Consider the following 26,077-nt stretch of genomic DNA (forward strand, 5'->3'; position numbering starts at 1 on the left):
ATTAAAGAAATCCATCTATGGACTCAAGCAAGCGTCTCGACAATGGTATTTCAAATTTCATCAAGTCATTGTCTCATTTGGATTTGAGCCTAATTTGGTAGATGAATGCATATATCACAAGTTCAGTGGGAGTAAGTTTATGTTTCTAGTTTTATATGTTGATGACATATTGCTTGCCAGTAACGATATAAATATGATGCGTGAAACTAAGAGATTTCTTTTCAGGCATTTTGATATGAAAGATCTTGGTGAAGCATCATATGTGTTAGGCCTTAAAATACAAAGAGATCGAAATAAGGGTATTTTGGGGCTTTCACAAAAAGCATATATCGAAAGAATTCTCAAGCGATATAGCATGGAACACTGTAAACCAGGAAATACCCCTGTTGCAAAAGGAGACAAATTAAGTCTCAATCAGTGTCCAAAGACAGAACTCGAAAAATCAGAAATGCATCAGATTCCATATGCTTCGGTAGTTGGATGTTTGATGTATGCTCAGGTGTGTACGCGTCCGGATATTGCGTACATCACAGGGATGTTAGGCCGGTATCTCAGTAATCCTGGTATGGATCACTGGAGAGCAGCCAAAAGGGTATTTAGGTACTTGCAAAGAACAAAGGATCATATGCTGACATATCGGAGATCAGACAAGCTTGAGGTCATTGGATATATTGATTCCAATTTTGCGGGCTGTGTGGATAGCATGAAGTCAACATCTGGTTATATTTTTATGTTGGCTGGAGGAGCTATTTCTTGGAAGAGTGCAAAGCAGACTATGATTGCTTCTTCCACCATGACAGCCGAATTCATTGCGTGTTTCGAGGCATCAAACCATGGAATATGGCTAAGGAATTTTGTCACTGGGCTGCGTATTGTGGATACTATTAAGTTACCACTCAAGATATATTGTGACAATAATTCAGCAGTACTATATTCCAACAACAACAGAAGCTCGTCAAAATCCAAACATATCGACATTAAGTTTCTTGTTGTAAAGGAAATAGTTCAGAGTGGACTTATTAGTATTGAGCATATTGGTACAGCTTCTATGCTGGCAGATCCACTGACTAAGGGATTAGTACCCAAACAGTTTCACGAGCATGTCGCTCATATGGGTATCTATGTTAAAGAGGATTGTCAGATTTAGTGGGAGTTTGTATTTTATGTATCATGTTTTATGTTTTATATGATATACTTTTACAGATATCATGCAGTTAACTTTTATATGATATTCTGTTATTTGTATGTTTCATGCAGTTATTCAGACTTCAGTTATTCAGTTTTCAGTAATTCAGTTTATTATGCACTCTGAATTTATGATTGACCTCAAAATCAGATTAAGATAAAGTGACCAAATTGGAGATAGGCATGTGGATCACATTGCATGTAATTTCCAAACTACACATCCCCTTCATGATTCATGTCATTCAATTATGTTTACACTGTGATTTATGTTGGTTTAGTTTCGATTCATGAGACGAATACTGCTTAAGTCCTTGTGAATATGATTGATGGACGAAATTGGTTGATGACACAAAAAGCTATGACAGCACAGTTTGAGTACTCAATTCGGTTTTATCAATATATATTATTCGGACATACATATAGCCCAAGTGGGAGATTGTTGGAATTAATTTCAATTAATGTGGGCTTATATGTAATATAAATATATATTGAATAATAGACTGTCAAAATTAGACCCGTTATGAAGTGATCAAATTAAGTATTATTTATCGGGTTCAATATGTGTCATGAGAAGTGGGGCCTTTAATGTGTAGAATGCGTATTAATAACTTTATGATTTAGTGATGGTCTAAATTATATAAAGTTTGGTAATAATACAATTATGCTATTGGTCCCTGGGGAATACAATCAAATATGACAATGTTCCGTAAATAAGGAAATACCCAATAAGGCAAGTTCTGAATTCAGACCCGCTAAGGATCCAATAAGAAAATAGGCTACAGATCCAATAAGTGAAAAAGATTAATTAATTAATTGGTTAATTAATTAATCGTATTACTGTTATGCCTATTCAATTGATTAAAGGGCGCGCCTATTCATTTTTTCAAGTGGAGCCTATTTAATCAAATTAAGAAACATACAGATCCGATATACACATATATTTTCTGTCTCTTTCACTCTCTCTACCAAAAATAGCAAAAGAGAGTAGAGATTAATATATTGCGATTAAGAAGGGGATTTTCGGTAAAGAACTTGAATCGGGTGTCTCTCTTTGTACGGAAAAGAACGTTGCTGCTGCCGCCTCTCTCGATCTCTCCATCGGACTTGAGAGGGATTACTTGGAATTCAAAGGGCTTCCGGTGATCAACGGTGATTGTGCATCCCTGGAAGACCATGACTACCGATCAAGGTAACCCTAAATTTCAGATTAAAGTTCACTAGAAGATCATGGCAATTTAGGATTTATATATGCAATACGGTTCTGCATAGAAATAAAACCAACAATTCAAAGTTATTTGATATTCTATTCAGATACCTTATAAATTAGTTTTATTTCAATCTTTTATTATAAAGTGTTTCAAATATAGTGCAACTTACGTACATCAAATTTTATTATTTTCAAGTGTATAAAGCAGATAAAGTATAAATCACAATTCAAGTGTACTGACGACTATCGAGATTATCAAATTAATTTGTTGTCAATATATTGCTTGAATCAAAAATTGTGGGAAGGGATGAAGATAAAGAGAAGGTAGTGCAATTATTGCTTGAAGGGCATGAAAATGATGATCTCATTGTTGTTCCGATAGTTGGTATGGGTGGGCTCGGCAAGACAACTCTTGCTCAGCTAGTGTACAATGATCCTAGAGTGAAAGAATATTTCAACTTACCATTATGGGTTTGTGTGTCTGAAGAGTTTAATATTGGTCATCTTGTTAAATTAATTATTGAATTAGTTGAAGGGGGTTGCAATCTTTCTGTAGACAACATAGAGATGCTACAAAGGCGTTTACGCCAAGTTTTATGGGGAAAGCGATACATTCTCGTGCTAGATGATGTTTGGAATGAGAATGCCCATGAGTGGGAGAGGCTGAGAGCTATGTTAAACTGTGGTAATTCTGGGAGTGTCATAATAGTTACCACAAGGAGTGGGAAAGTGGCTACTATAATGGGTACGGTAGAGTGTTATAATTTGGAATGTTTAGATGAGGAGGATTCATGGAGCCTGTTTCACAAAAGGGCATTTAGCAAGGGGGTAAAGGAATGCCAAGAACTGGTTCAGATTGGTAGAAAGATGGTTCATAATTGTCGGGGATTGCCACTAGCCATTAATACACTAGCTAGCTTAATGAGTTTTAAGTCTGAGGTGCGAGAGTGGTTGGATGTACTCGAAGAAAGCAGGATCTGGGAACAAAGGCCTGCTAAAGATGAGGTTTTACCGGTATTGAGGCTAAGCTATAACCACTTGCCTTCGTACATGAAAATGTGTTTTGCTTTCTGTGCAGTATACCCCAAGGATTATGTGATGGACAAGGAGAAGCTGATCCAATTTTGGATGGCAAATGGATTTATTCCAACTGATGGGTCAAGTAGCCTGGTAATGAAAGGGAACGATATTTTTAATGAATTGGTTTGGAGGTCATTTTTTCAGGAAATTAGGCAAGTTGGTTGGAAAGATGTATATTTGTATCCATGGAAAGAACAACGCTTTCAAACCAAGTTCAAAATGCATGATCTGCTGCATGACCTTGCTCAATCCATCATGGGTGCCAAATGTCTCTCCACATCAGAAGTTCCAGCACAGGTTAACCAATCAATGATTAATGTCCATCATGTTTCAGTAAGCACTACTCCGGTGGATATTAACAAAGTCATTGATTGCTTCCCTTCTATTCGGAGCCTCATTTATTCGTACTGTCCTAAAGGTTCTAGCTATGTGAAAAATATTGGATTTCTCAAACCAAACTCGCTGCGTACATTAGAATTACGTGTAGTTCCTATTGGGAAAACTATCTTTACAGCCGGAAAAATAAAACACTTGAGATATTTGGAGCTTTCGATCGGTGGATGTACATCATTGCCTGAAGAAATAAGCACTCTCTATCTCTTGCAGACCCTAAGGCTCCCCCATTGTCCATTTCTAGAAAAGTTACCAGAAGGTATGAGATATATGAGTAGCCTTCGGCATCTATATATTAATGAACTGTGTCGAAATTTAAGAAGCATGCCTGTAGGTTTAGGACAGCTAAATTGTTTGCAAATATTGACAATATACATTGTTGGCACAGATGCCGGTAATGGTATTAGGGAGCTCAATAACTTGAATAATCTCCATGGCCAATTGCATTTGTACAACCTAAGGGAAATTAAGCATGCTGTAGATGCAAGGCAAGCTAATTTGATAGCTAAACAAAATCTGGATGATCTGGCATTATGCTGGGGAATGCCAAAGAATTACGATAACATACCAGAATCAAATGCTCTGAAGGCAATGCATTGCGATCCTTTTGAAGTGTTGGATGCTCTTAAACCTTGCAACAACTTAAAGGTTCTTAAAATCAAAGATTACAGAGGCAAAAATTTTCCCATCTGGATGATAGAGTACCAGATGCTAGAAAATCTGATTGAGCTTTATATAATTGAATGTAGAGACTGCACAAGAATACCACCAGTAGAAAAACTACCTTTCCTTCAAAATATCAAACTAAAACATTTGGATAATTTGAGGAATCTTTGCACTGAAGGTGGTGAAGATGCCCGAGTAGCTTTTCCATCATTAAAAAAGATGGTATTGTCTGAAATGCCAGAGTTATGCAGCTGGTGTGAAGGTGAAAAGGGCAACAGGTCATTACTAATTTTTCCTGAGTTAAAAGCACTAGAAGTCATTAATTGCCCTAAGCTGACTGCAATGCCAATTGTACCGTCACTCAAGAGCATGTCTGCAGTAGGAAACAAAGACTTGTCACGCTTTGCAACGGTATTAACTACATTGCAGGACCTGTCGCTTGTGGGCCATGGTGGAAATGAATCTCTTTCTTTTCAACCTTGGGAGTCACTCAATAAATTAAAATTGGGGAAATATGACCATATTGTACTAGTAGAACCAAAAGAGGGGGAAGTGAGTATAACTCAGACAAAATGTCAAAGTTTGAGTTTGTTGGGAGTATCAAATATTCCATTAAATACGTCCTTATGGTTCTGGAAGTGTTTTACATTTCTTGAAAATCTGCGTATTAATGGATGTGATAATATCATTTATTGGCCTGAGGAAGTGTTCAGAAGTCTTAACTGCCTAAGATACCTTCGTGTTTTAAACTGCCCAATGTTTCTTGGATCACAACTGGAGTCATCAGTTGGGAGGTCAATCACAGAAGTGTTATTGCCAAAACTTGAAGATGTAGATATCATAGGCTGTCCAAATCTGGTTGAAATTCCCAAATTCTCAACAATTAACAACATGCTGCGGATTAGTAGTAATCCGAAACTTCAATACTTACCAGAATGTTTGGGAAGCATAATTGCTCTAAAAGAATTGTACATTTTAAGATGTGAAAGCTTGCACTGCTTACCACGGAGCATAGGAGGCCTCACCAGTCTGGAAACGCTCTGCATTAATGTCTGCCCCAACTTGACACATCTTCCAGAAGGAATGGAAGGGCTTGAAGCACTTGATTCACTTTGCATCGAAGAGTGCCCAAAGATAAGGGTTCTTCCTGAAGGTTTGTTGCAACACCTAAAGAACCTCAATCAACTTGAAATTAAAGAGTGTCCCCACTTGGAGAGGCATTTTCGAATGTATGGGAAGTATCGGTACCTGATTTCTGAGATTCCAATTACAATATTTGGAGAACAGAGGAGGTCTGACATATTAAAAAATCTCGCACTGTCGTTCCCCTCATGCAGAAGCACTTGCTTTCCAGCACACCCATCATAATTACCATCTGAGGTATATATAGTACATCCACATTATAGCATTTTAATTTTTTATTCAAATGAGTTTCTTTCACTTATAAAGAGCAATCTTGCAGCATAAGAAATTATAAAGGCAGAACAAAGTAGGCTTACAAGGTAATACATTCATATCAATGATTAATTACAAAAATTGGTCAACTGAATTCTCAATTAGTTCATCAGTATGGTTCTTCTTTTTTCATTTAATTGTATGTAATAAACACAAGCAATGCAATAGAAATAAATTGTTGACAAATGTTTTTCTTTTTGGCTGATTTGCATATTTGTTTAATGCCAACAAAATATAATTGGAACAGTCATCAGTATTGCACAAAGATTAAGTTATGCTCTTATGTGGAAGTCATCATTATCTGATATCTCATCTTGACATAATGCACCCTTACAGGTTCAACAAATGCTTCACAATCTACCAGTAGATGCATTGTGGAAGAGGAGCATTTTCTTGAGGGAAACATTTTGCCAGCTATTTTCTCCAGCTTATTCTGAGATGGTGAAAATTTTCAATCTGAAATATAGATCAATAGGCATTATATGTAGCCACATTTATTGTTTTGACCTGAGTTTTTCCTTGTACTTTATGCAGAAATTTTAATTTAGTTAGTGATTGTGCGAAAGGAAGTAGAGAGAGAGAAAAGGAGAGCAATGTATGCGCCAGAGGCTGTCAAAAAAAAGGAGACATGAGAATGGTGTTGCCAGCTATCCAATTTGACTTTTGACCGTGGACCTCACTGCAGCCTTTCTCTTCTACGTGCCTCATTTATTCATTTTCTCAAAGGTTTAATCTCTCGCTACTTTTACCACTGAACAAAATTGAAATGGGTTATCTGTATGTTAGATTCTTGTGGTATCTTTTTAATCATGCCCTTTCAACCTCTTTTCATTGCAATAATTGATATTGTTTTGTAGTATGATATTGGTGTTGTTACGGGTCTATTTGCAGTAGCATGCCAACCATTGCATGCAAATGTTTGTCTGTAATATTTTTTAATATTATGGGACCTACAATAAAGAACTAAAATGTTTGTCTTGTATGAAAAAGTTTTCGTAATTTACCTACCAGCTGATTACAAAACCACCAAGATTCAGTTTCTGATTATCAGATAATTTATAATTTTTAAATGCAGCCCACACATATGAAAGAAACTATCAGACATTCTGCAGTTGAAGAACAATCTCTAAGCAGGTCAATCTGCAAACTTCTATATATACAAGTCCTTTTATTATGGAAATATTTATGTTTGGTTAAAGATAACAACTTAAATTTGCGATAGATAATGTAATATGTCCGCTTAAAGATTACAACTTATATTTGTGATTCAGGTGAAGCATCTTATGGACAATGAAGGACCAGGGCAAACTGGGTTAAGTTATTGTGTTTGCTTTGGTGATCTTTTTTACTGATACATGGGTCAATAGTCAGATTCTGGTAATACTATTTTTTTCTGCAATGATATGCCATTGTTAAATAAGCGATACTATGAATTAGCACTATTTTGGGTAATTATTGAAGCCTTTTCTATGTAATACACATTGTGTACATTTGAATGTGCAGTTTGTAGAAGCCCCTTGGAGTCGAAGAGTCCTTAATTATTCCAATTTTTTCAGAAGAATGTTCTGGTCGTTACATCCCTCTGTTAATTGAAGGTGCTATTTCCTTTTATATCATTTTCCAGTACAAATAAATATTAAATTAAAACAGTGTCCTTAACTGATAATTAACTCGCAAATTCAAATGAATTCTGGGAGAAGAGATGAATTCTTCCAATCAAAAGTTTATTAACCTATAATCATGCATATGTAAGAGTTCTTTACCAAGTGATTGGTTAATCATGCATAGCATCTCACAGGAATGCTGAAAGACATTCTTCTGTGGGACTCCGGGCACTTGTAATTTATGCAGATTTCTTAAATTTAGTTGGTCATCATGTCAGATCCCAAAAAAACCAAGCTTAACAGTAATAAATAAAAAAATTTGGGGTCCTTTTTGTAAAAGAATGTTAACATAAGACATCAATTGTTCAATTGCATAAGCCTTAAACAGAGGTGCTAATTGAGCAACTTCTTATTGTCTTTCCTTACTCCAGTGTGCTCAACAAGTTATATGCTCCTGTAGAATTATTATTTTTTTTTCTGTTCATTCGAGTGCCAAAGGGAGTAGAGAAAAAGAAAGCGAGCAATGTATGTGCCGGAGGCTGGTGACCAGTACAATCTAACATCCAAGTAGAATAATCTCTTAAGCAGGTCAGTCTATAGATTTTATTTTCTTGTAAATTGAATGTCATTGCCCATCGGAAAATTTATAATTGAAAATATTGAAATGGCAATGTTCTTATTATTCAATCTGATCAGAATTACAAGTATTGGATTTGGGAGAAGCATCTTCTGGACATGACAAACCAGGGAAAGCTGCAAGTCAAACTTCGACTATTCAATAGTAAGCATTAGCTATGTTGAATGAGTCAGTCATATTTAAATTGTTCTGTTTGCTTTGGGGACATTGTCACTGATACATGGGTATATAGTCAACTACAGATGAAACTCTATTATTTAAAAAGTAATATTCCATTCTTGAATAACCATTGTGTATATTTAAATGTGCAGTTTGTAGAAGCCCCTTAGAGCTAAAAAGTCCTTCTATCATTATCCCAATTTTAACAAAAGTAAGTTCTAATCGCTACATCCCTCTGTTAATTGAAGTAGCTATTAATTTCCTTTATATCTTTATCCATCACAGATAAATATTAGATCATGACGGTGACCGTTAACTGATAATTAACTCGCAAATTCAAAAGGATTTTAGAAGGAGAGATGAATCTTCCATTCAAAAGTTGACTAACCGACAATCATGCAGATATAAGCGTTCTTTACTAAATGATTGGTTAATCATGCAGAGGATCTTGGTCATGCACTTCATCTCCCATGAATGATGAAAGAAAAGCTTATGAAAATCCGGGCAATTGTATGACTACCGCTAGATGACCAAAGCATGGAAGGCAAGGCAGAGGGTAGAATACCCACTAGATATGCTTCAGCATTCTCTCACACAGTTCTAAATTCTAGCTGTTGTTTGGAACACCTTCAAGTTTAAAATAGGAACATGGTGCCTTCTGTTTCACATGGTACAATGGAATCTCATAGTGCACCAATTCTTGTTTTCTTTGTCCTTTTTTTTGCAGTCCTCTGTATTTGATGTTGCTCTGTATAAAAAGCATATCTATGTAATTTGTGGTTGCTTCTTTTCATCAGCAGTTATTTGTTCTTTATATTTAAAATTTGTTTCAAGTTCAAATTGAAATTTGCACATAGTTTAACAATTACTTCTTTCTTTTGTTTTGTTTTGTTTTTTTTCTTTTTCTTCTTTGAATGTTCTGTATTTAATATTGCTCTGACACTTCAAATGAAACAGAGCAAGAATTTATTGAATGGGCCCTGGATATTTCTATTATCTTGAGTATTGTCAACACTCCAATATGAACCAATGATATGATTAGAGTGTTCACTTGGAGATAATTATTTATTTATTTATTTAGAGAAAAATGAGGGTTTTTGACATTTTTCCTTTTAGCTTCTTTTTAGTTATTACACAACAGATAATTTGTAGGGTTTTGAGGTCGTTGCCTGATGATTTAGTAAAGTTATTCGTAAAATAGATTGGTTTTAACGGTTTGAATTCGTTGTTTGAACCAAATCAAATATATTTTAGAGTAAACACACTAATAATTGGTGAGCCCAACAAGACGCTAGCTTTACTTCGAAAATTTATCGTTATTGGAGACATCATAAAAAGATGCCCTCTTAATTTACTTCGAAAATTTTGGTAGGAAATATACGAACGGACTTTATAATTTATGAATCTAAGAAGTTAAAATGGATATAGTATCTCATTTTTTGTCATTCTGCAAAGCTGCTAAATACCATTTCTCGAGTCAAACATAATATATTTCACTTTTGTTTTCTTTCTAGTAAGTATGGTGTGATTATTATAAAATAAAAAGAGATGATGATAGTTATGAGTGAGTCTATGGTACTATGCATATCACGGGTTGTTACCGTGCTACGGCTCTATATTCGAGTTTTTAAATTCTAACGGTCGATCCGAACCGTTCATCTTGTTCTCGATATTAATATGTGTTTGGAGACCAAATTTTACATTTTTTGAAATTTTTTTACAATTTTTTTAGATATTTAGAAAATCACTTGATCTGAAAATTCTGGACCATCCAAAAACAGTGATTTTCAATAAATCTAAAAATATAGTAAAAAAATTTCAAAAAATGTAAAATTTGGTCTCCAAACACATATTAATATGGAGAACAAGATGAACGGTTCGGATTGACCGTTAGGGTTTGAAAACTCAAATATAGAGCCGTAGCACGGTTCCAAATCGTAATATGCATAGTACCATAGACTCACTCGATAGTTATTATTGTTATTGATAGGTCCAGATGTTAATGTAGCCTATTAGCCTAGTAGAGTGTACTTTGTTTGTAATTTACTATTTTATATATATTTTTTAACAAGCCTTCTGTTTACTCACAGAATTTGAAATTTCTATTGTCACCATAGTTCTTTGGTCACAGTTCCAAAAATTAAAGGAAACGTCACATTTCTTAATTATTACCAACTAATTCTTTGGTCATAATATATAATAAATATGCATATAGAGCTTACAATTGATACATTATTACCGAAGTAATTAATTTTGTTTTCATACATTTACCATCATAACAGCAGCATGTTGATCATACTCCAACACAACTGTAATATATATAGGTAGCTATCTTAATTGCTAGTGACAGCCATTAATTGATTCATATTTCAGAAAACCAACTTGAGACAGACAGTGTGGTCTTAAACTTTTGCATCGGACGGCACCTCACGGCTCATCCCATAACGACGACGGCGTCCGTATCCATGGTTGTTCTTTGCATATCCCTCATACATGTTGAACTCCTCATGACGATGATAGTAGTCACCATGTTGTTGTTGGTGTTTACCGGGTCCATTCGGAGCTGCATAGCCGTGTTGCTGTTGGTGTTTACCAGGTCCATTCGGAGCTGCATAGCCATGTTGCTGTTGGTGTTTACCGGATCCATACGGAGCTGCATAGTCTAGTGACCATAACACAAGTTAGTCGAGAAATAATCCGAGGAGAACTACGGGTTCTCAAGTTAAACTCTAAAGCATATCAGACTGACCTTAAACAATAAATCTAAATTGTTCAAACTAATCGAATTCACGAGTGATGTGTTTACATGTCAATCTTATAAATTTATGAATTAATTCAGTATAAAGTCAAGCAATCAAAATACGATGAAAAATGGACATTAACTTGTAAACATTTTTTTATTGGTTGACTTTATACTAAATTAATTTATAAATTTATAAATTTGAAACACATCACTCGTGAATAGATCAATTCCAATAGTTTGAATTCATCATTTAATTTGGATAGGTTTTAAAGTTTAACTCACCAAATAATTTGAGAGCTTAAAGATCACCTTAATTAGTTTTACTTCAAGAATTAGAACCAGTATAATATTTTTAAAGAGTCAGGCTATGGCACTTTGCAAAGCAAAGCGGTTCATACTATAGATCAATATCGCAGTTTACAAATTCTAAGTAATCAATTCGAACTGTTCAACATGATATCTACATAAAAATATGTTTAAAGACTAAATTTTTCATTTGTTAGAATAATATCCCCCGATATATTTTTTTTAACCATTTTAAAATAGTAATTTTCTACCTAGCTAATTAATTAAAAGAAAAGAAAAACTTCTAAAAAGTGTAAGATTTTGGTCTCCACTATCATGTTGAACGATTTCAATCAACTGTTTAAATTGGGATAACAGTGATATGGATTCACAGCATGAACAAATTCGCACTTTACATTGTAGCCTCACTTTTTTAATATTAAATTAAATACCTCAACTTTAAATATCTACAAAAAAATCTTATGACAAGATTTTAAGTCTATCATACTCTAGGAGAGTTTGTGTCATTAATCACGACCTAAAAACTGGTTCTTAACAACTAATATATAGTTTATTATTGTTAATATTTTCGTTTCTCTCGTTAAATGAAAAGGTACAAAGCTGGCATAATGCTGAAATCCTAATATCTTGATGACTATTCAAATATTTTGTTGCTATTTTTTATAATAAAATATGTACATGACATAGTTAATTCCAATTTTCTACCAATTTGATATAATAGTACAAAAGTTTCAAAAAATAGATAATTTGTACATTTTCATATGAATGTTATGTTTGATGGTTCGGATAAACCGTTTCAACTTTGAAAATAAAGTTATGGATCCATAGCACGGTACTACAACTCTCAATAAATAAATAAATTCAAAAGGAAATTTGCATATGACAATTAATTTACCATGGCCATATTTGTAAGGGTTGCATGTTTCGACTGGAGCTGGGGGTGGAGATGGATAGCATGACTGGGGATATCCATTGGAAGGATATGTTGTTGGAGGCGGCGCGTATCCATGATGTGGGTAGGACGACCCGTGTTGCGCATATGATAACCCTTGCTGCGAGTAGGATGATCCGTACTGAGATGGATAGCCAGCTGAAGGATATGGAGGGCTATCACATGCACCACCACCACCAAGGTTTAGATAGTTGTTTGAGAAAACACCCTTTGATTTAGTACCTTCATTTTTGGCCTCCTCTTGCATGATTGCTCTCAATCAAATTTAAAAGTTCCTGAAATATTGATTTTAAATATTACACAATCAATTCAAGATTTATATTTGAGTTATATAGATCCAAAAGTAATTCCACATGTTGTTCTAGGTGAAAGAGGGAAATGAGGGGATTTGATAGGGTATTGATCAAATTTGATCTGATGTCCAATCAAAATTGTTTGATCTAGGTTAAGATTTACAGAGATGATTTTAAAATAAACCGTTTGTATGAATTCCATGGGACACCCCAACAATATTCATGGTGAAACTGGTAAAACTATTCCTCATAATTTAGACAAAGTATGAAAAGTTTTTGTTATCGAATTAAGACATCAAGAAAGTATAGAGGGAATAAATGCAAGTAGAACATAAGTTTAGACTTTACACTATATTAATAACATATACATATATAGAATATAGATGTGTGTGTATCTACAGTACAAAGATGGATAACATAATAATAAATAAAATTGATAAGCGTATTTCTAATATTTTTCTTACTCACTGATGAAGAGAGAAGAGCTGAGGTATGATATAACCGTTCACTAAACACAACCATTTATACATTGTTGCCTCTCTTCAATAATTGCGTTATGCGTACGCCCGAAATTTTTAAATATACCATCATTCCAAAAAAAATAAACCCAAACACTCCGGTTTTGAAAATTTTCGAATTTTGACATGACCACATCGCCTAGATGCGGCCACTTTTCTGCGGGCCGCATCTAGGGGCAGCGGCCCATTTTTTTTTTTTTTTTTTTTTTTTTGCTTTTTTCTCATGTGACTTTGAACTGAAAACAGAGTGGCCGCTCCCTCGGGATGCGGCCGTGTCAAAATTTGAAATTTTTCAAAAAAATAGTGTTTGAGTTTATCTTTTTTTGAACCATGGTATATTTAAAAATTTCGGTGCGTACGCACAAATGACCTTTTGAAAAGGATCTGTCCCATTAAAATCAATATTTGTATATGCAGTATCATTTAGAGAATAAATTTTTTTTTTCGATCTGGACCCGTTGAACTAATGAATGCATGAAATTAACCTATTGACATAATCTATAAATGTATTGATATCATCAAGAAATACAATGTAAATTGCAAGATTATAAATTGAGTGTTCTATAAATAATGCAAGATTATCAATGTTTTCAAAATAAATAAAAAATTTAGACAATTTGTGATTATCTGTCTTGTCTTTTGGATTATCAAAATTGAGTTGACGATCTTTCTTCTTTTGAATTTATTACACCCAGCATATGTGTTGCATTTTAAATTTGTATCTCGTATATGAGTTCGGCTAATGTCATAACGTTATAATGTCAGCCTAAGTTATAACGAGTTATTTTTTGAGATTTCAAAGTCCAAACAACTGATCCGAACCATTCATCTTGTTCTCCATATTAATAATGTGCTTGGAAACCAAATTTTATATTTTTTGGAATTTTTTTACTATTTATTAAGTTACTTTGAAAATTGCTGATCCAACGGTGCCTTTTGGTTTTACTATTACCGTTGGATCAGCGATTTTCAAAGTGGCTTAATAAATAGTAAAAAAAATTCCAAAAAATGTAAAATTTGGTCTCCAAGCACATATTAATATAGAGAACAAGATGAACAGTTCGGATCAGTTATTCAGTCTTTGAAATCTCAAAAACTGACTCGTGACAACTTAGGCTGAAATTATAACGTTATGATATTAGCCGGAGTCCTTGTATATATATAAAAAAGCAAGACTCATTTTTAAGGTTGAAATTTTAAATATTTCGTATATACATAGAATATAATATATTTTAGTGTTCTCATTTTAATTTATTATTTCGATTTTTGCCTTCAATAATCAGTTACGATAAAATAGAGCTAGCATAAGGCATGCATGAAGTTCAAATTTTGAAGTTTGATATCACGAAATAAACTATAAATAGAACATTACTTTAAAAAGGAATTGGAAATAATATAATATAACTTATCATGATAAGCATGAACAATTCCAAATAGTGGAATATTCCCACTGAGGTCCCTCCATTAGTTCACACTATTGCAACCCATTGACTACAATATTGTAGCGGGTTGTAATGATAAAGTCAAAATTCATCACAGTTGTTCGTTTCACAGATTAAATCACAGAAATAGTCGAAGAGGTATAAATTCGCCTCGTTTTGCTCTAAAATGAAGAATAAATTAGTGCAATGGAAATGAATCCGACAGCATACAGCGATAGAAGATATTGTAAAATTCGCACTAATAATTTGCAACTTTTTAACGAAAAGGAAAGCAGGAACAGTTGCCTATATATGAATTACTTACGTATGCATATGTATAATATTGACTTAGATATATCTATATATCTTTTGTTTGTTTATATTGCTTGTTTGTTATGTATTATTTAATAATGTGTATATATATATACACACACACGTTTGTTTCATAAGATTTTTATAATAAATATTATGACAAGCTTTTCTGTTAGTTTTATAGTCATAAAGACGCATTTATTAATTAATATGACAACATACTTTATATAATAAGAATGCAATTGAACTCAAAAAACATATATATACAAATTGAATCAATGCAAACAAAATTTCAACTAGTTGAGACGTTCAGTTGATCAAGTTGCGAGTTAATCTAGCACAAATTTTGAGAGAAACCCGTTTTTGAATATTTTGAGTAAAAGTTAGAGTGTGTTTGTTGAACATAAAGCTGTTGTGCTCGTCTACTTGAGCTATTGGTCTCCTTTTCTTTAGTCTGTTTGAGATTTTGTGCTCCTTTTCTTTAGGCTGAGTTGACTATCTGTGTGTTGTGCGGTCTCAACGGTTCTAACCTGTATTTCTTTCTCACTGGCGTATCAAGTGTCGGTCACGGTGCTCCACAGACATAGGTCTTTCTTTGTCGAACTCTGTTATTATCTCCTGTGTCAACTCTCTTAACTCAATTTATTTACTTTACTGCAAGTTATATTTTAAGTTCTTGATTCAGTCAAGAACTACATACTTGCACACGAGATTTAGTTAAACTTGAATATCCAACCGATTTGGGTTTAAAAAGACTCCATATTCACCCCGCCCCCCCCCCCCCTCCAGGTGCCATTAGAAACAACAAAGTAGTATCAAAGCAAATTGTTTATATCCAACATGGCACCAACTAGAATTGTTAAAGAACCCGAGTCTTTGGTCTTAATACTAATAACTTTAGCCATTGGAGCCGCTTAATGCCATACTAAGTTAGTGAGGATGTAGTTCTAATTTTGGTTTTTTTATTTTGATTGTTTATTGGTAATAGGGCATTTACAATCTAAATACAATACTACAATTGATGGTTTTACGAGCACTCTAGTAGTGTCTCTATATGACAAGAGAAGACGTAGTTGCAACCCTAATACAACACTCCAATTGAAACTATTTACAGCACTCTAGTAGTGTCTCCAGATGGCAACAAAAGAGGGTAGTTGTAACCCTAATAAAACACTCCAATTGAAGGTGTTTGGAGCACTCTAGTAGTGTCTCCAGATGGCAAGATAATAGGTCATTTACAATCCTAATACAACACTCCAATTGTTGGTGTTTGGAGCACTTTAGTAACGTGTCTATATAACAAGATAATAGGGCATTTGCAACCCTAATATAACAATCCAATTGAAAGTGTTTGGAGCACAATAGTAGTGTCTCCAAATGGCAAGATAATAAGGCATTTACAACCCTAATACAACACTGCAATTGATGGTGTTTGGAGCACACTAGTAGTGTCCCTATATTGCAAGATAATAGGTCGTTTACAACCCTAATACAACACTCCAATTGAAGGTGTTTAGTGCACTCTAGTAGTGTCTCCAAATTGCAAGATAATAGTGCATTTGCAACCCTAATACAATACTATTATTAAAGTTGTTTGGAGCACTCTAGTAGTGTCTCTAGATGGCCAGATAACAGGGCATTTACAGCCCTAATACAACACTCTAATTGATGGTGTTTGAAGCACTCTAGTAGTGTCTCGATTTGGCAAGATAATTGGGCATTTACAACCCTAAGACAACACTCCAATAGATGGTGTTTGGAGCACTCTAGTAGCATCTCCATATGCCAAGATAATAGGGCATTTACAACCCTAACACAACACTCCAATTGAAGGTGTTTGAAGAACTCTAGTATAGATGGCAAGATAACAGGGCATTTACAACCCTAATAAAACACTCCAACCGAAGGTGTTTGGAGCACTCTAGCAGTGTCCCTTTATGTCATAATAATAGGGATTTACAACCCTAATACAACACTCCAATTGATGGAGTTTGGAGCACTCTAGTTGTGTCTCCATTTGGCAAGATAATGGGGCATTTACAACCCAATTAAAACACTCCAATCGAAGGTGTTTAGAGCAATGTAATAGTGTCTTCACATGGAAATGTAATAGGGCATTTACAACCCTAATATAACACTCCAATTGATGGTGCTTAGAGCACACTAGTAGTGTCCCTGTATTGCAAGATATAGGCCATTTACAACCATAATACATACTCCAATTAAAGTTGTTTGGAGCACTCTAGTAGTATCCCTCTATAGCAAAATAATAGTACATTTACAACCCTAATACAACACTCCAATTGATGGTGTTTGGAGCACTCCAGTTGTGTCTCTATATGGCAAGATAACAGGGCATTTACAACCCGAATACAACACTCCAATTGAAGGTGTTTGGAGCACTCTAGTAGTGTCTCCAGATTGCGAGATAAAAAGGTATTTACGACCCTAATACAATAGTCCAGTTGATTGTGTTTGGAGCACTCTAGTAGTGTTTCCAGATGGTAAGATAATAGGGCAATTACAACCGTAATCCTACTCTCCAATTGAAGGTGTTTGGATCACTCTAGTAGTGTCTCCAGATGGCAAGATAACCGGGCATTTACAACCCTAATACAACACTCCAAATGAATGTCTTTGGAGAACTCTAGTAGTGTCTCCAGATGACAAGATCACCGGGCATTTACACTCCTAATACAACACTCCAATTGAAGGTGTTTGGAGCACTCTAGTATTGTCCTTTTATGTCATAATAATATGGATTTACAACCCTAATACAACACTCCAATTGATGGAGTTTGGAGCACTCTAGTTGTGTCTCCATTTGGTAAGATAATGGGGCATTTACAACCCAATTAAAACACTCCAATCGAAGGTGTTTAGAGCAATGTAATAGTGTCTTCACATGGCAATGTAATAGGGCATTTACAACCCTAATATAACACTCCAATTGATGGTGTTTATAGCACACTAGTAGTGTCCCTGTATTGCAAGATAATAGGCCATTCACAACCATAATACAATACTCCAATTAAAGTTGTTTGGAGCACTCTAGTAGTATCCCTCTATAGCAAAATAATAGTACATTTACAACCCTAATATAACACTCCAATTGAAAGTGTTTAGAGCACTCTAGTAGTGTCTCTATATGGCAAGATAACAGGGCATTTACAACCCTAATACAACACTCCAATTGAAGGTGTTTGGAGCACTCTAGTAGTGTCTCCAGATGGCAAGATAACCGGGCATTTACACCCCTAATACAACACTCTAATTGAAGGTGTTTGGAGCACTCTAGTAGTGTCTCTATATTTCAAGATAATAGGGCATTTACACCCCTAATACAACACCCCAATTGAAGGTGTTTGGAGCATTCTAGTAATGTCTCTATATGTCAATATAATAGGGCATCTACAACCCTAATACAACACTCGATTTGATGGTGTTTGGAGTACTCTAATTGTGTCTCTATATGGCAAGTTAATCGGGCATTTACAACCCTTATACAACCCTCCAATTGAAGGTGTTTGGAGCACTATAATAGTGTCTCCAAAAGGCAGAAAAATCGAAAATTTACAACCCTAATACAACTCACCAATTGATGGTGTTTGGACTACTCTAGTGGTGTCTCTGGAGGGCAAGATAATTGGGCATTTAAAACCCTAATACAATATGGCAAGATAATGGGGCATTTACAACCCTAATAAAACTCTCCAATTGAAAGTGTTTAGAGCACTCTAGTAGTGTCTCTATATGGCAAGATAACAGGGCATTTACAACCCTAATACAACACTCCAATTGAAGGTGTTTGGAGCACTCTAGTAGTGTCTCCAGATGGCAAGATAACCGGGCATTTACACCCCTAATACAACACTCTAATTGAAGGTGTTTGGAGCACTCTAGTAGTGTCTCTATATTTCAAGATAATAGGGCATTTACACCCCTAATACAACACCCCAATTGAAGGTGTTTGGAGCATTCTAGTAATGTCTCTATATGTCAATATAATAGGGCATCTACAACCCTAATACAACACTCGATTTGATGGTGTTTGGAGTACTCTAATTGTGTCTCTATATGGCAAGTTAATCGGGCATTTACAACCCTTATACAACCCTCCAATTGAAGGTGTTTGGAGCACTATAATAGTGTCTCCAAAAGGCAGAAAAATCGAAAATTTACAACCCTAATACAACTCACCAATTGATGGTGTTTGGACTACTCTAGTGGTGTCTCTGGAGGGCAAGATAATTGGGCATTTAAAACCCTAATACAATATGGCAAGATAATGGGGCATTTACAACCCTAATAAAACTCTCCAATTGAAAGTGTTGAGAGCAATCTAATAGTGTCTCCACATGGCAAGGTAATAGGACATTTACTACCCTAATATAACACTCCAATTGATGGTATTTAGAGGACACAAGTAGTGTCCATATATAGCAAGATAATAGGCCATTTACAATCATAATACAATACTCTAATTAAAGTTGTTTGGAGAACTCTAGTAGTGTCTCTAGATGGCAAGATAATAGGGCATTTACAACCCAAATACAACCCTCCAATTGAAGGTGTTTGGAGAATTCTAGTAGTGTCCCAAGATGGCAAGATAATCGAGCATATACAACCCTAATAAACACTCCAATTGAAGGTTTTTGGAGAACTCTAGTAGTGTCTCTAGATGGCAAGATAACAGGGCATTTACAATACAACACTCCAATTGAAGGTGTTAGGAGTAGTAGTGTTTCTTTTTGTCAAGATAATAGGGCATTTACAACCCTAATACAACACTCCAATTGAAGGTGTTTGGAGCACTCTAGTACTGTCTCCACATTGCGAGATAAAAAGGCATTTACGACCCTAATACAACAGTCCAGTTGAAGGTGTTTGGTGCACTCTAGTAGTGTGTCTATATGTCAAGATAATAGGGCATTTACAACCCTAATACAACACTCCAATGGAAGGTGTTTGGTGCACTCTAGTAGTGTCTCTATATGTCAAGATAATAGGGCATTTACAACCCTAATACAACACTCCAATTGATGGTGTTTGGAGCACTCCAGTTGTGTCTCCATTTGACAAGATAATGGGGCATTTACAACCCTAATACAACACTCCAATTGAAGGTGTTTGGAGCACTCTAGTAGTGTCTCCAGATTGCGAGATAAAAACAAATTTACGACCCTAATACAACAGTCCAATTGATGGTGTTTGGAAAACTCTAGTTGTGTCTCTATATGGCAAGTTAATCGGGCATTTACAACCCTTATACAACCCTCCAATTGAAGGTGTTTGGAGCACTATAATAGTGTCTCCAGAAGACAGGAAAATCTGGCATTTACAACCCTAATATAACACTCCAATTGATGGTATTAGAGCACACTAGTAGTGTCCCTATATTGCAAGATAATAGGCGATTTACAACCATAATACAATACTCTAATTAAAGTTGTTTGGAGTACTCTAGTTGAGTCTCAATTTGGCAAGATAATGAGGCATTTACAACCCTAATAAAACACTCCAATTGAATGTGTTTAGAGCAATATAATAGTGTCTCCACATGGCAAGGTAATAGGACATTTAGAACCCTAATATAACACTCCAATTGATGGTATTTAGAGCACACAAGTAGTGTCCATATATAGCAAGATAATAGGCCATTTACAATCATAATACAATACTGTAATTAAAGTTGTTTGCAGAACTCTAGTAGTGTCTCTTGATGGCAAGAAATAGGGCATTTACAACCCAAATACAACCCTCCAATTGATGGTGTTTGGAGAATTCTAGTAGTGTCCCAAGATGGCAAGATAATCGAGCATATACAACCCTAATAAACACTCCAATTGAAGGTTTTTGGAGAACTCTAGTAGTGTTTCTAGATGGCAAGATAATAGGGCATTTACTATACAACACTCCAATTGAAGGTGTTCGGAGCACTCTAGTAGTGTTTCTTTATGTCAAGATAATAGGACATTTACAACCCTAATACAGCACTCCAATTGAAGCTGTTTGGAGCACTCTATTACTGTCTCCGCATTGCGAGATAAAAACGCATTTACGACCCTAATACAACAGTCCAGTTGAAGGTGTTTGGTGCACTCTAGTAGTGTGTCTATATGTCAAGATAATAGGGCATTTACAACCCTAATACAACACTCCAATTGAAGGTGTTTGGTGCACTCTAGTAGTGTCTCTATATGTCAAGATAATAGGGCATTTACAACCCTAATACAACACTCCAATTGATGGAGTTTGGAGCACTCCAGTTGTGTCTCCATTTGACAAGATAATGGGGCATTTACAACCCTAATACAACACTCCAATTGAAGGTGTTTGGAGCACTCTAGTAGTGTCTCCTGATTGCGAGATAAAAACGCATCTACGACCCTAATACAACAGTCCAATTGATGGTGTTTGGAGCCCTCTAGTTGTGTCTCCATATGGCAAGTTAATCGGACATTTACAACCCTTATACAACCCTCCAATTGAAGGTGTTTGGAGCACTATAATAGTGTCTCCAGAAGGCAGGAAAATCTGGCATTTACAACCCTAATATAACACTCTAATTGATGGTATTTAGAGCACACTAGTTGTGTCCCTATATTGCAAGATAATAGGCCATTTGCAACCCTAATACGATACTCCAATTAAAGTTGTTTGGAGTACTCTTGTTGTGTCTCAATTTGGCAAGATAATGAGGCATTCACAACCCTAATAAAACACTTCAATCGAAGGTGTTTAGAGCAATCTAATAGTGTCTCCACATGGCAACGTAATAGGGATTTACAACCCTAATATAACACTCCAATTGAAGGTGTTTAGAGCGCACTAGTAGTGTCCCTGTATTGCAAGATAAAAGTCCCGTTGATAGTGTCTCCATATGGCAAGATAATGGGGCATTTCAACCCTAATCCTACTCTCCAATTGAAGGTGTTTGGACGACAATAGTAGTGTCTCCAGATGGCAAGATAACCGGGCATTTACAACCCTAATACAACACTCCAATTGAAGGTGTTTGGTGCACTCTAGTAGTGTCTCTATATGTCAAGATAATAGGGCATTTACAACCCTAATACAACACTCCAATTGATGCAGTTTGGAGCACTCCAGTTGTGTCTTCATTTGACAAGATAATGGGGCATTTACAACCCTAATACAACACTCCAATTGAAGGTGTTTGGAGCACTCTAGTAGTGTCTCCAGATTGCGAAGGTGTTTGGAGCACTATAATAGTGTTTGGAGCATTTACAACCCTTGTAAAGCCCTCCAATAGAAGGTGTTTGGAGCACTATAATAGTGTCTCCAGAAGGCAGGAAAATCGGGCATTTACATCTCTAATATAACACTCCAATTGATGGTATTTAGAGCACACTAGTAGTGTCCCTATATTTCAAAATAATTGGCCATTTACAACCATAATACAATACTCTAATTAAAGTTGATTGGAGCACTCTAGTAGTATCTCTAGATGGCAAGATAATACGTTATTTACAACCCTAATACAACCCTCCAATTGAAGGTGTTTGGAGAACTCTAGTAGTGTCCCCAGATGGGAAGATAACAGGGCATTTACATCCCTAATACAACACTCCAATTGAAGGTGTTTGAAGAATTCTAATAGTGTCCCAAGATGGCAAGATAATAGGGCATGTACAACCCTAATACAACACTCCAGTTGAATGTGTTTGGAGCACTCTAGTAGTGTCTCCAGATGGCAAGAGAATAGGGCATTTATAACCCAAATAAAAGACTCCAGTTGATGGTGTTTGTAGCACTCTAGTAGTGTTTCTCGATGACAAGATAATAGGGCATTTACAACCCTAATACAACACTCCAATTGATGCAGTTTGGAGCACTCTAGTTGTGTCTCCATTTGAGAAGATAATGGGGCATTTACAACTCTAATACAGCCCTCCAATTGAAGGTGTTTGGAGAACTCTAGTAGTGTCCCCCAGATGGGAAGATAACAGGGCATTGACATCCCTAATACAACACTCCAACTGAAGGTGTTTGGAGCACTCTAGTACTCTATATGGCAAGATAATTGAGCATTTAGAACCCTAATACAACACTCCAATTGAAACTATTTGGAGAACTCTAGTAGTGTCTCTAGATGGCAAGATAACAGGGAATTTACAACCTTAATACAACACTCAAATTGAAGGTGTTTGGAGCAATCTAGTAGTGTCTCCATATGTCAAGATAATATGACATTTACAACCCTAATACAACAATCCAATTGAAGATTTTTAGAGCAATCTAATAGTGTCACCACCTGGCAACGTAATAGGGCATTTACAACCCTAATATAACACTCCAATTGATGGTGTTTAAACCACACTAGTATTGTCCCTGTATTGCAAGATAATAGGCCATGTACAACCACAATACAATACTCCAATTAAAGTTGTTTGGAGCAGTCTGGTAGTGTCCCTATATAGCAAAATAATAGTACATTTACAACCCTAATATAACACTCCAATTGAAGGTGTTTGGAGAACTCTAGTAGTTTCTCCAGATTGCAAGATAAAAATGCATTTACGACCCAAATACAATAGTCCAGTTGATTGTGTTTGGAGCACTCTAGTAGTGTTTCTAGATGACAAAATAATAGGGCATTTACATCCCTAATCCTACTCTCCAATTGATGGTGTTTGGAGCACTCTAGTAGTGTCTCCAGATGGCAAGATAACCGGACATTTACAACCCTAATACAACACTCAAATTGAAGGTCTTTGAAGAACTCTAGCAGTGTCTCTAGATGGCAAGATAACAGGGCATATACAACCCTAATATAACACTCCAATTGATGGTATGTAGAGCACACTAGTAGTGTCCCTATATTGCAAGATAATGGGCCATTTACAACCATAATACAATACTCTAATTAAAGTTGTTCGGAGCGCTCTAGTAGCATCTCTAGATGGCAAGATAAAAAGACATTTACAACCCTAATACAACCCTCCAATTGAAGGTGTTTGGAGAACTCTAGTAGTGTCTCCATGTGGCAAGATAACTTGGCATTTACATCCCTAATAAAAAACTTCAATTGAAGGTGTTTGGAGAATTCTAGTGGTGTCCCATGATGGCAAGATAATAGGGAAAATACAACCCTAATACGACACTCCAATTGATGGAGTTTGGAGCACTGTAGTAGTGTTTCCAGATTGGGAGATAAAAAGGCATTTACGACCCTAATACAACAGTCCAGTTGATTGTGTTTGGAGCACTCTAGTAGTGTTTCCAGATGGCAAGATAATAGCGCATTTACAACCCTAATCCTACTCTCCAATTGAAGGTGTTTGGAGCACTCTAGTAGTGTCTCCAGATGGCAAAATAACCGAGCATTTACAACCCTAATACAACACTCCAACTGAAGGTGTTGGGAGCTTTCTAGTAGTGGCTCTAGATGGCAAGATAACAGGGCATTTACAACCTTAATACAACACTCCAATTGAAGGTGTTTGGAGCACTCTAGTAGTGTCTCTATATGTCAAGATAATTGGACATTTACAACCCTAATTCAACACTCCAATTGATAGAGTTTTGAGCACTCTAGTTGTGTCTCCATTTGGCAAGATAATGGGGCATTTACGACCCTAATAAAACACTCCAATTGATGGAGTTTGGAGCACTCTAGTAGTGTCTCCAGATTTCAAGATAATAGGGCATTTACGACCCTAATACAACACTTCAGTTGAATGTGTTTGGAGCACTCTAGTAGTGTCTCCAGATGGCAAGATAATAGGGCATTTACAATCCTAATACAGCACTCGAATTGAAGCTGTTTGGAGAACTCTAGTACTGTCTCTAGATGGCAAGATAACCGGGCATTTACAACCCTAATACAACACTCCAATTGAAGGTGTTTGGAGCACTCTACTAGTGTCTCTATATATCAAGATAATAGGGCATTTACATCCCTAATACAACACTCCAATTGATGAAGTTTGGAGTACTCTAGTTGTGTCTCCATTTGGCTAGATAATGAGTCATTTAAAACCCTAATCCTACTCTCCAATTGAAGGTGTTGGGAGCACTCTTGTAGTGTCCCTATATGGCAAGATAATATGGCATTTACAATCCTAATACAACACTCCAATTGAAGTTGTTTGGAGCACTCTAGTAGTGTTTCCAGATTGCGAGATAACCGGGCATTTACAACCCTAATACAACACTCCAATTGAAGGTCTTTGGAGAACTCTAGTAGTGTCTCCAGATGACAAGATAACCGGGCATTTACATCCCTAATATAAGACTCCAGTTGAAGGTGTTTGGAGCACCCCAGGAGTGTCTCCAGATGGCAAGATAATAGCGCATTTACAACCCTAATACAACACTCCAATTGAAGCTGTTCGGAGAACTCTAGTAGTGTCTCTAGATGGCAAGATAACAGGGCATTTACAACCCTAATATATCACTCCAATTGATGGTATGTAGAGCACACTAGTAGTGGCCCTATATTGCAAGATAATAGGTCATTTACAACCATAATACAATACTCTAATTAAAGTTGTTTGGAGGAGCACGCAATCGCATTGCCTGTAGGAAAGTCCCTTAGATCCTCCTAGTTCTCGACGCTTTAACCCTCTACTCACCCTGGGCCAAAATTGAATTCCATTGACACTGCATGTGCCAATGACTCTCAACCACCTTGTCAGCAAAGATATAAGTACTTAGAGTATAGGCGGTCTTACTTGAGCTTCTGTTGCCGACATAAAATAGTCTCTTTCTAGATTCTTATGTATAACATCTACAGGTTTACCTGTGTTTTGTGCATAAATATCCACAATTGTGTTATGAACTCTAGTAGTATCTCTAGATGGCAAGATAATAAGGCATTTACAACCTTAATACAACCCTCCAATTGAAGGTGTTTGGAGAACTCTTGTAGTTTCTCCAGATGGCAAGATAATAGGGCTTTTACAACCCTAATCCTACTCTCCAATTGAAGGTGTTTGAACCACTCTAGTAGTGTCTCTAGATGGAAAGATAACAGGGCATTTACAACCCTAATACAACACTCCAATTGATGGAGTTTGGAGCACTGTAGTTGTGTCTCCATTTGGCAAGATAATGTGTCATTTACAAGCCTAATATAACACACCAATTGAAGGTGTTGGGAGCACTCTAGTAGTGTCTC

The 26,077-nt window shown here is 35.9% G+C and overlaps 4 protein-coding genes across 6 annotated transcripts in view; 3 read left to right on the forward strand and 1 right to left on the reverse strand.

The window, feature by feature from the left end:
• Positions 1-6,379, forward strand: part of LOC144554015 (disease resistance protein RGA2-like) — a 53,284-nt gene extending 46,905 nt beyond the window's left edge. The window contains exon 3 of the mRNA XM_078302196.1: positions 6,323-6,379. The gene's annotated coding sequence lies outside the window, so the exon portion shown is untranslated. The remainder of the gene's footprint in view (positions 1-6,322) is intronic.
• The window catches only part of LOC144554018 (putative disease resistance protein RGA4), a 31,874-nt gene extending 22,993 nt beyond the window's left edge, over positions 1-8,881 (forward strand). Inside the window, exons 3-7 of the mRNA XM_078302209.1 lie at positions 6,521-6,712; positions 7,490-8,178; positions 8,287-8,371; positions 8,539-8,597; positions 8,829-8,881. The gene's annotated coding sequence lies outside the window, so the exon portion shown is untranslated. The remainder of the gene's footprint in view (positions 1-6,520; positions 6,713-7,489; positions 8,179-8,286; positions 8,372-8,538; positions 8,598-8,828) is intronic.
• LOC144554020 (putative disease resistance protein RGA3) lies at positions 2,682-6,054 on the forward strand. The gene has a single exon (XM_078302211.1). The coding sequence runs from the start codon at positions 2,780-2,782 to the stop codon at positions 5,897-5,899; it is 3,120 nt and encodes a 1,039-aa protein (XP_078158337.1). The 5' UTR covers positions 2,682-2,779; the 3' UTR covers positions 5,900-6,054.
• A 1,662-nt stretch (positions 8,882-10,543) lies between the features above and the next one.
• LOC144554551 (uncharacterized) lies at positions 10,544-12,660 on the reverse strand. Of its 3 annotated transcripts, none has more exons than XM_078302868.1 (2): positions 12,331-12,660; positions 10,544-10,994 (listed from the first exon to the last, which is right to left on the reverse strand). In XM_078302868.1, exons 1-2 carry the CDS (start codon positions 12,632-12,634, stop codon positions 10,789-10,791), a joined length of 510 nt encoding a protein of 169 aa, XP_078158994.1. In that variant the 5' UTR covers positions 12,635-12,660; the 3' UTR covers positions 10,544-10,788. The 3 variants fall into 3 exon arrangements, with proteins under 3 accessions (XP_078158994.1, XP_078158992.1, XP_078158993.1); XM_078302866.1 differs by having other exon boundaries at positions 10,544-11,048; XM_078302867.1 differs by having other exon boundaries at positions 10,544-11,039; positions 12,331-12,659.
• Between the last annotated feature and the right edge of the window lie 13,417 nt (positions 12,661-26,077).

This window comes from Carex rostrata, chromosome 5 (genome assembly GCF_964058835.1).
Source record: "Carex rostrata chromosome 5, lpCarRost1.2, whole genome shotgun sequence".
NCBI classification, from domain to species: Eukaryota; Viridiplantae; Streptophyta; class Magnoliopsida; order Poales; family Cyperaceae; genus Carex; species Carex rostrata.

Bases quoted from the DNA above. Each gene is read 5' to 3' on its own strand.
- LOC144554020 (XM_078302211.1), top strand. From the start codon at position 2,780: ATGGGTGGGCTCGGCAAGACAACTCTTGCTCAGCTAGTGTACAATGAT.
- LOC144554551 (XM_078302866.1), bottom strand. From the start codon at position 12,634: ATGCAAGAGGAGGCCAAAAATGAAGGTACTAAATCAAAGGGTGTTTTC. The intron at 11,049-12,330 runs GTAAATTAATTG...TATGGTCACTAG, and splicing joins CCCTTACAAATATGGCCATG to ACTATGCAGCTCCGTATGGA.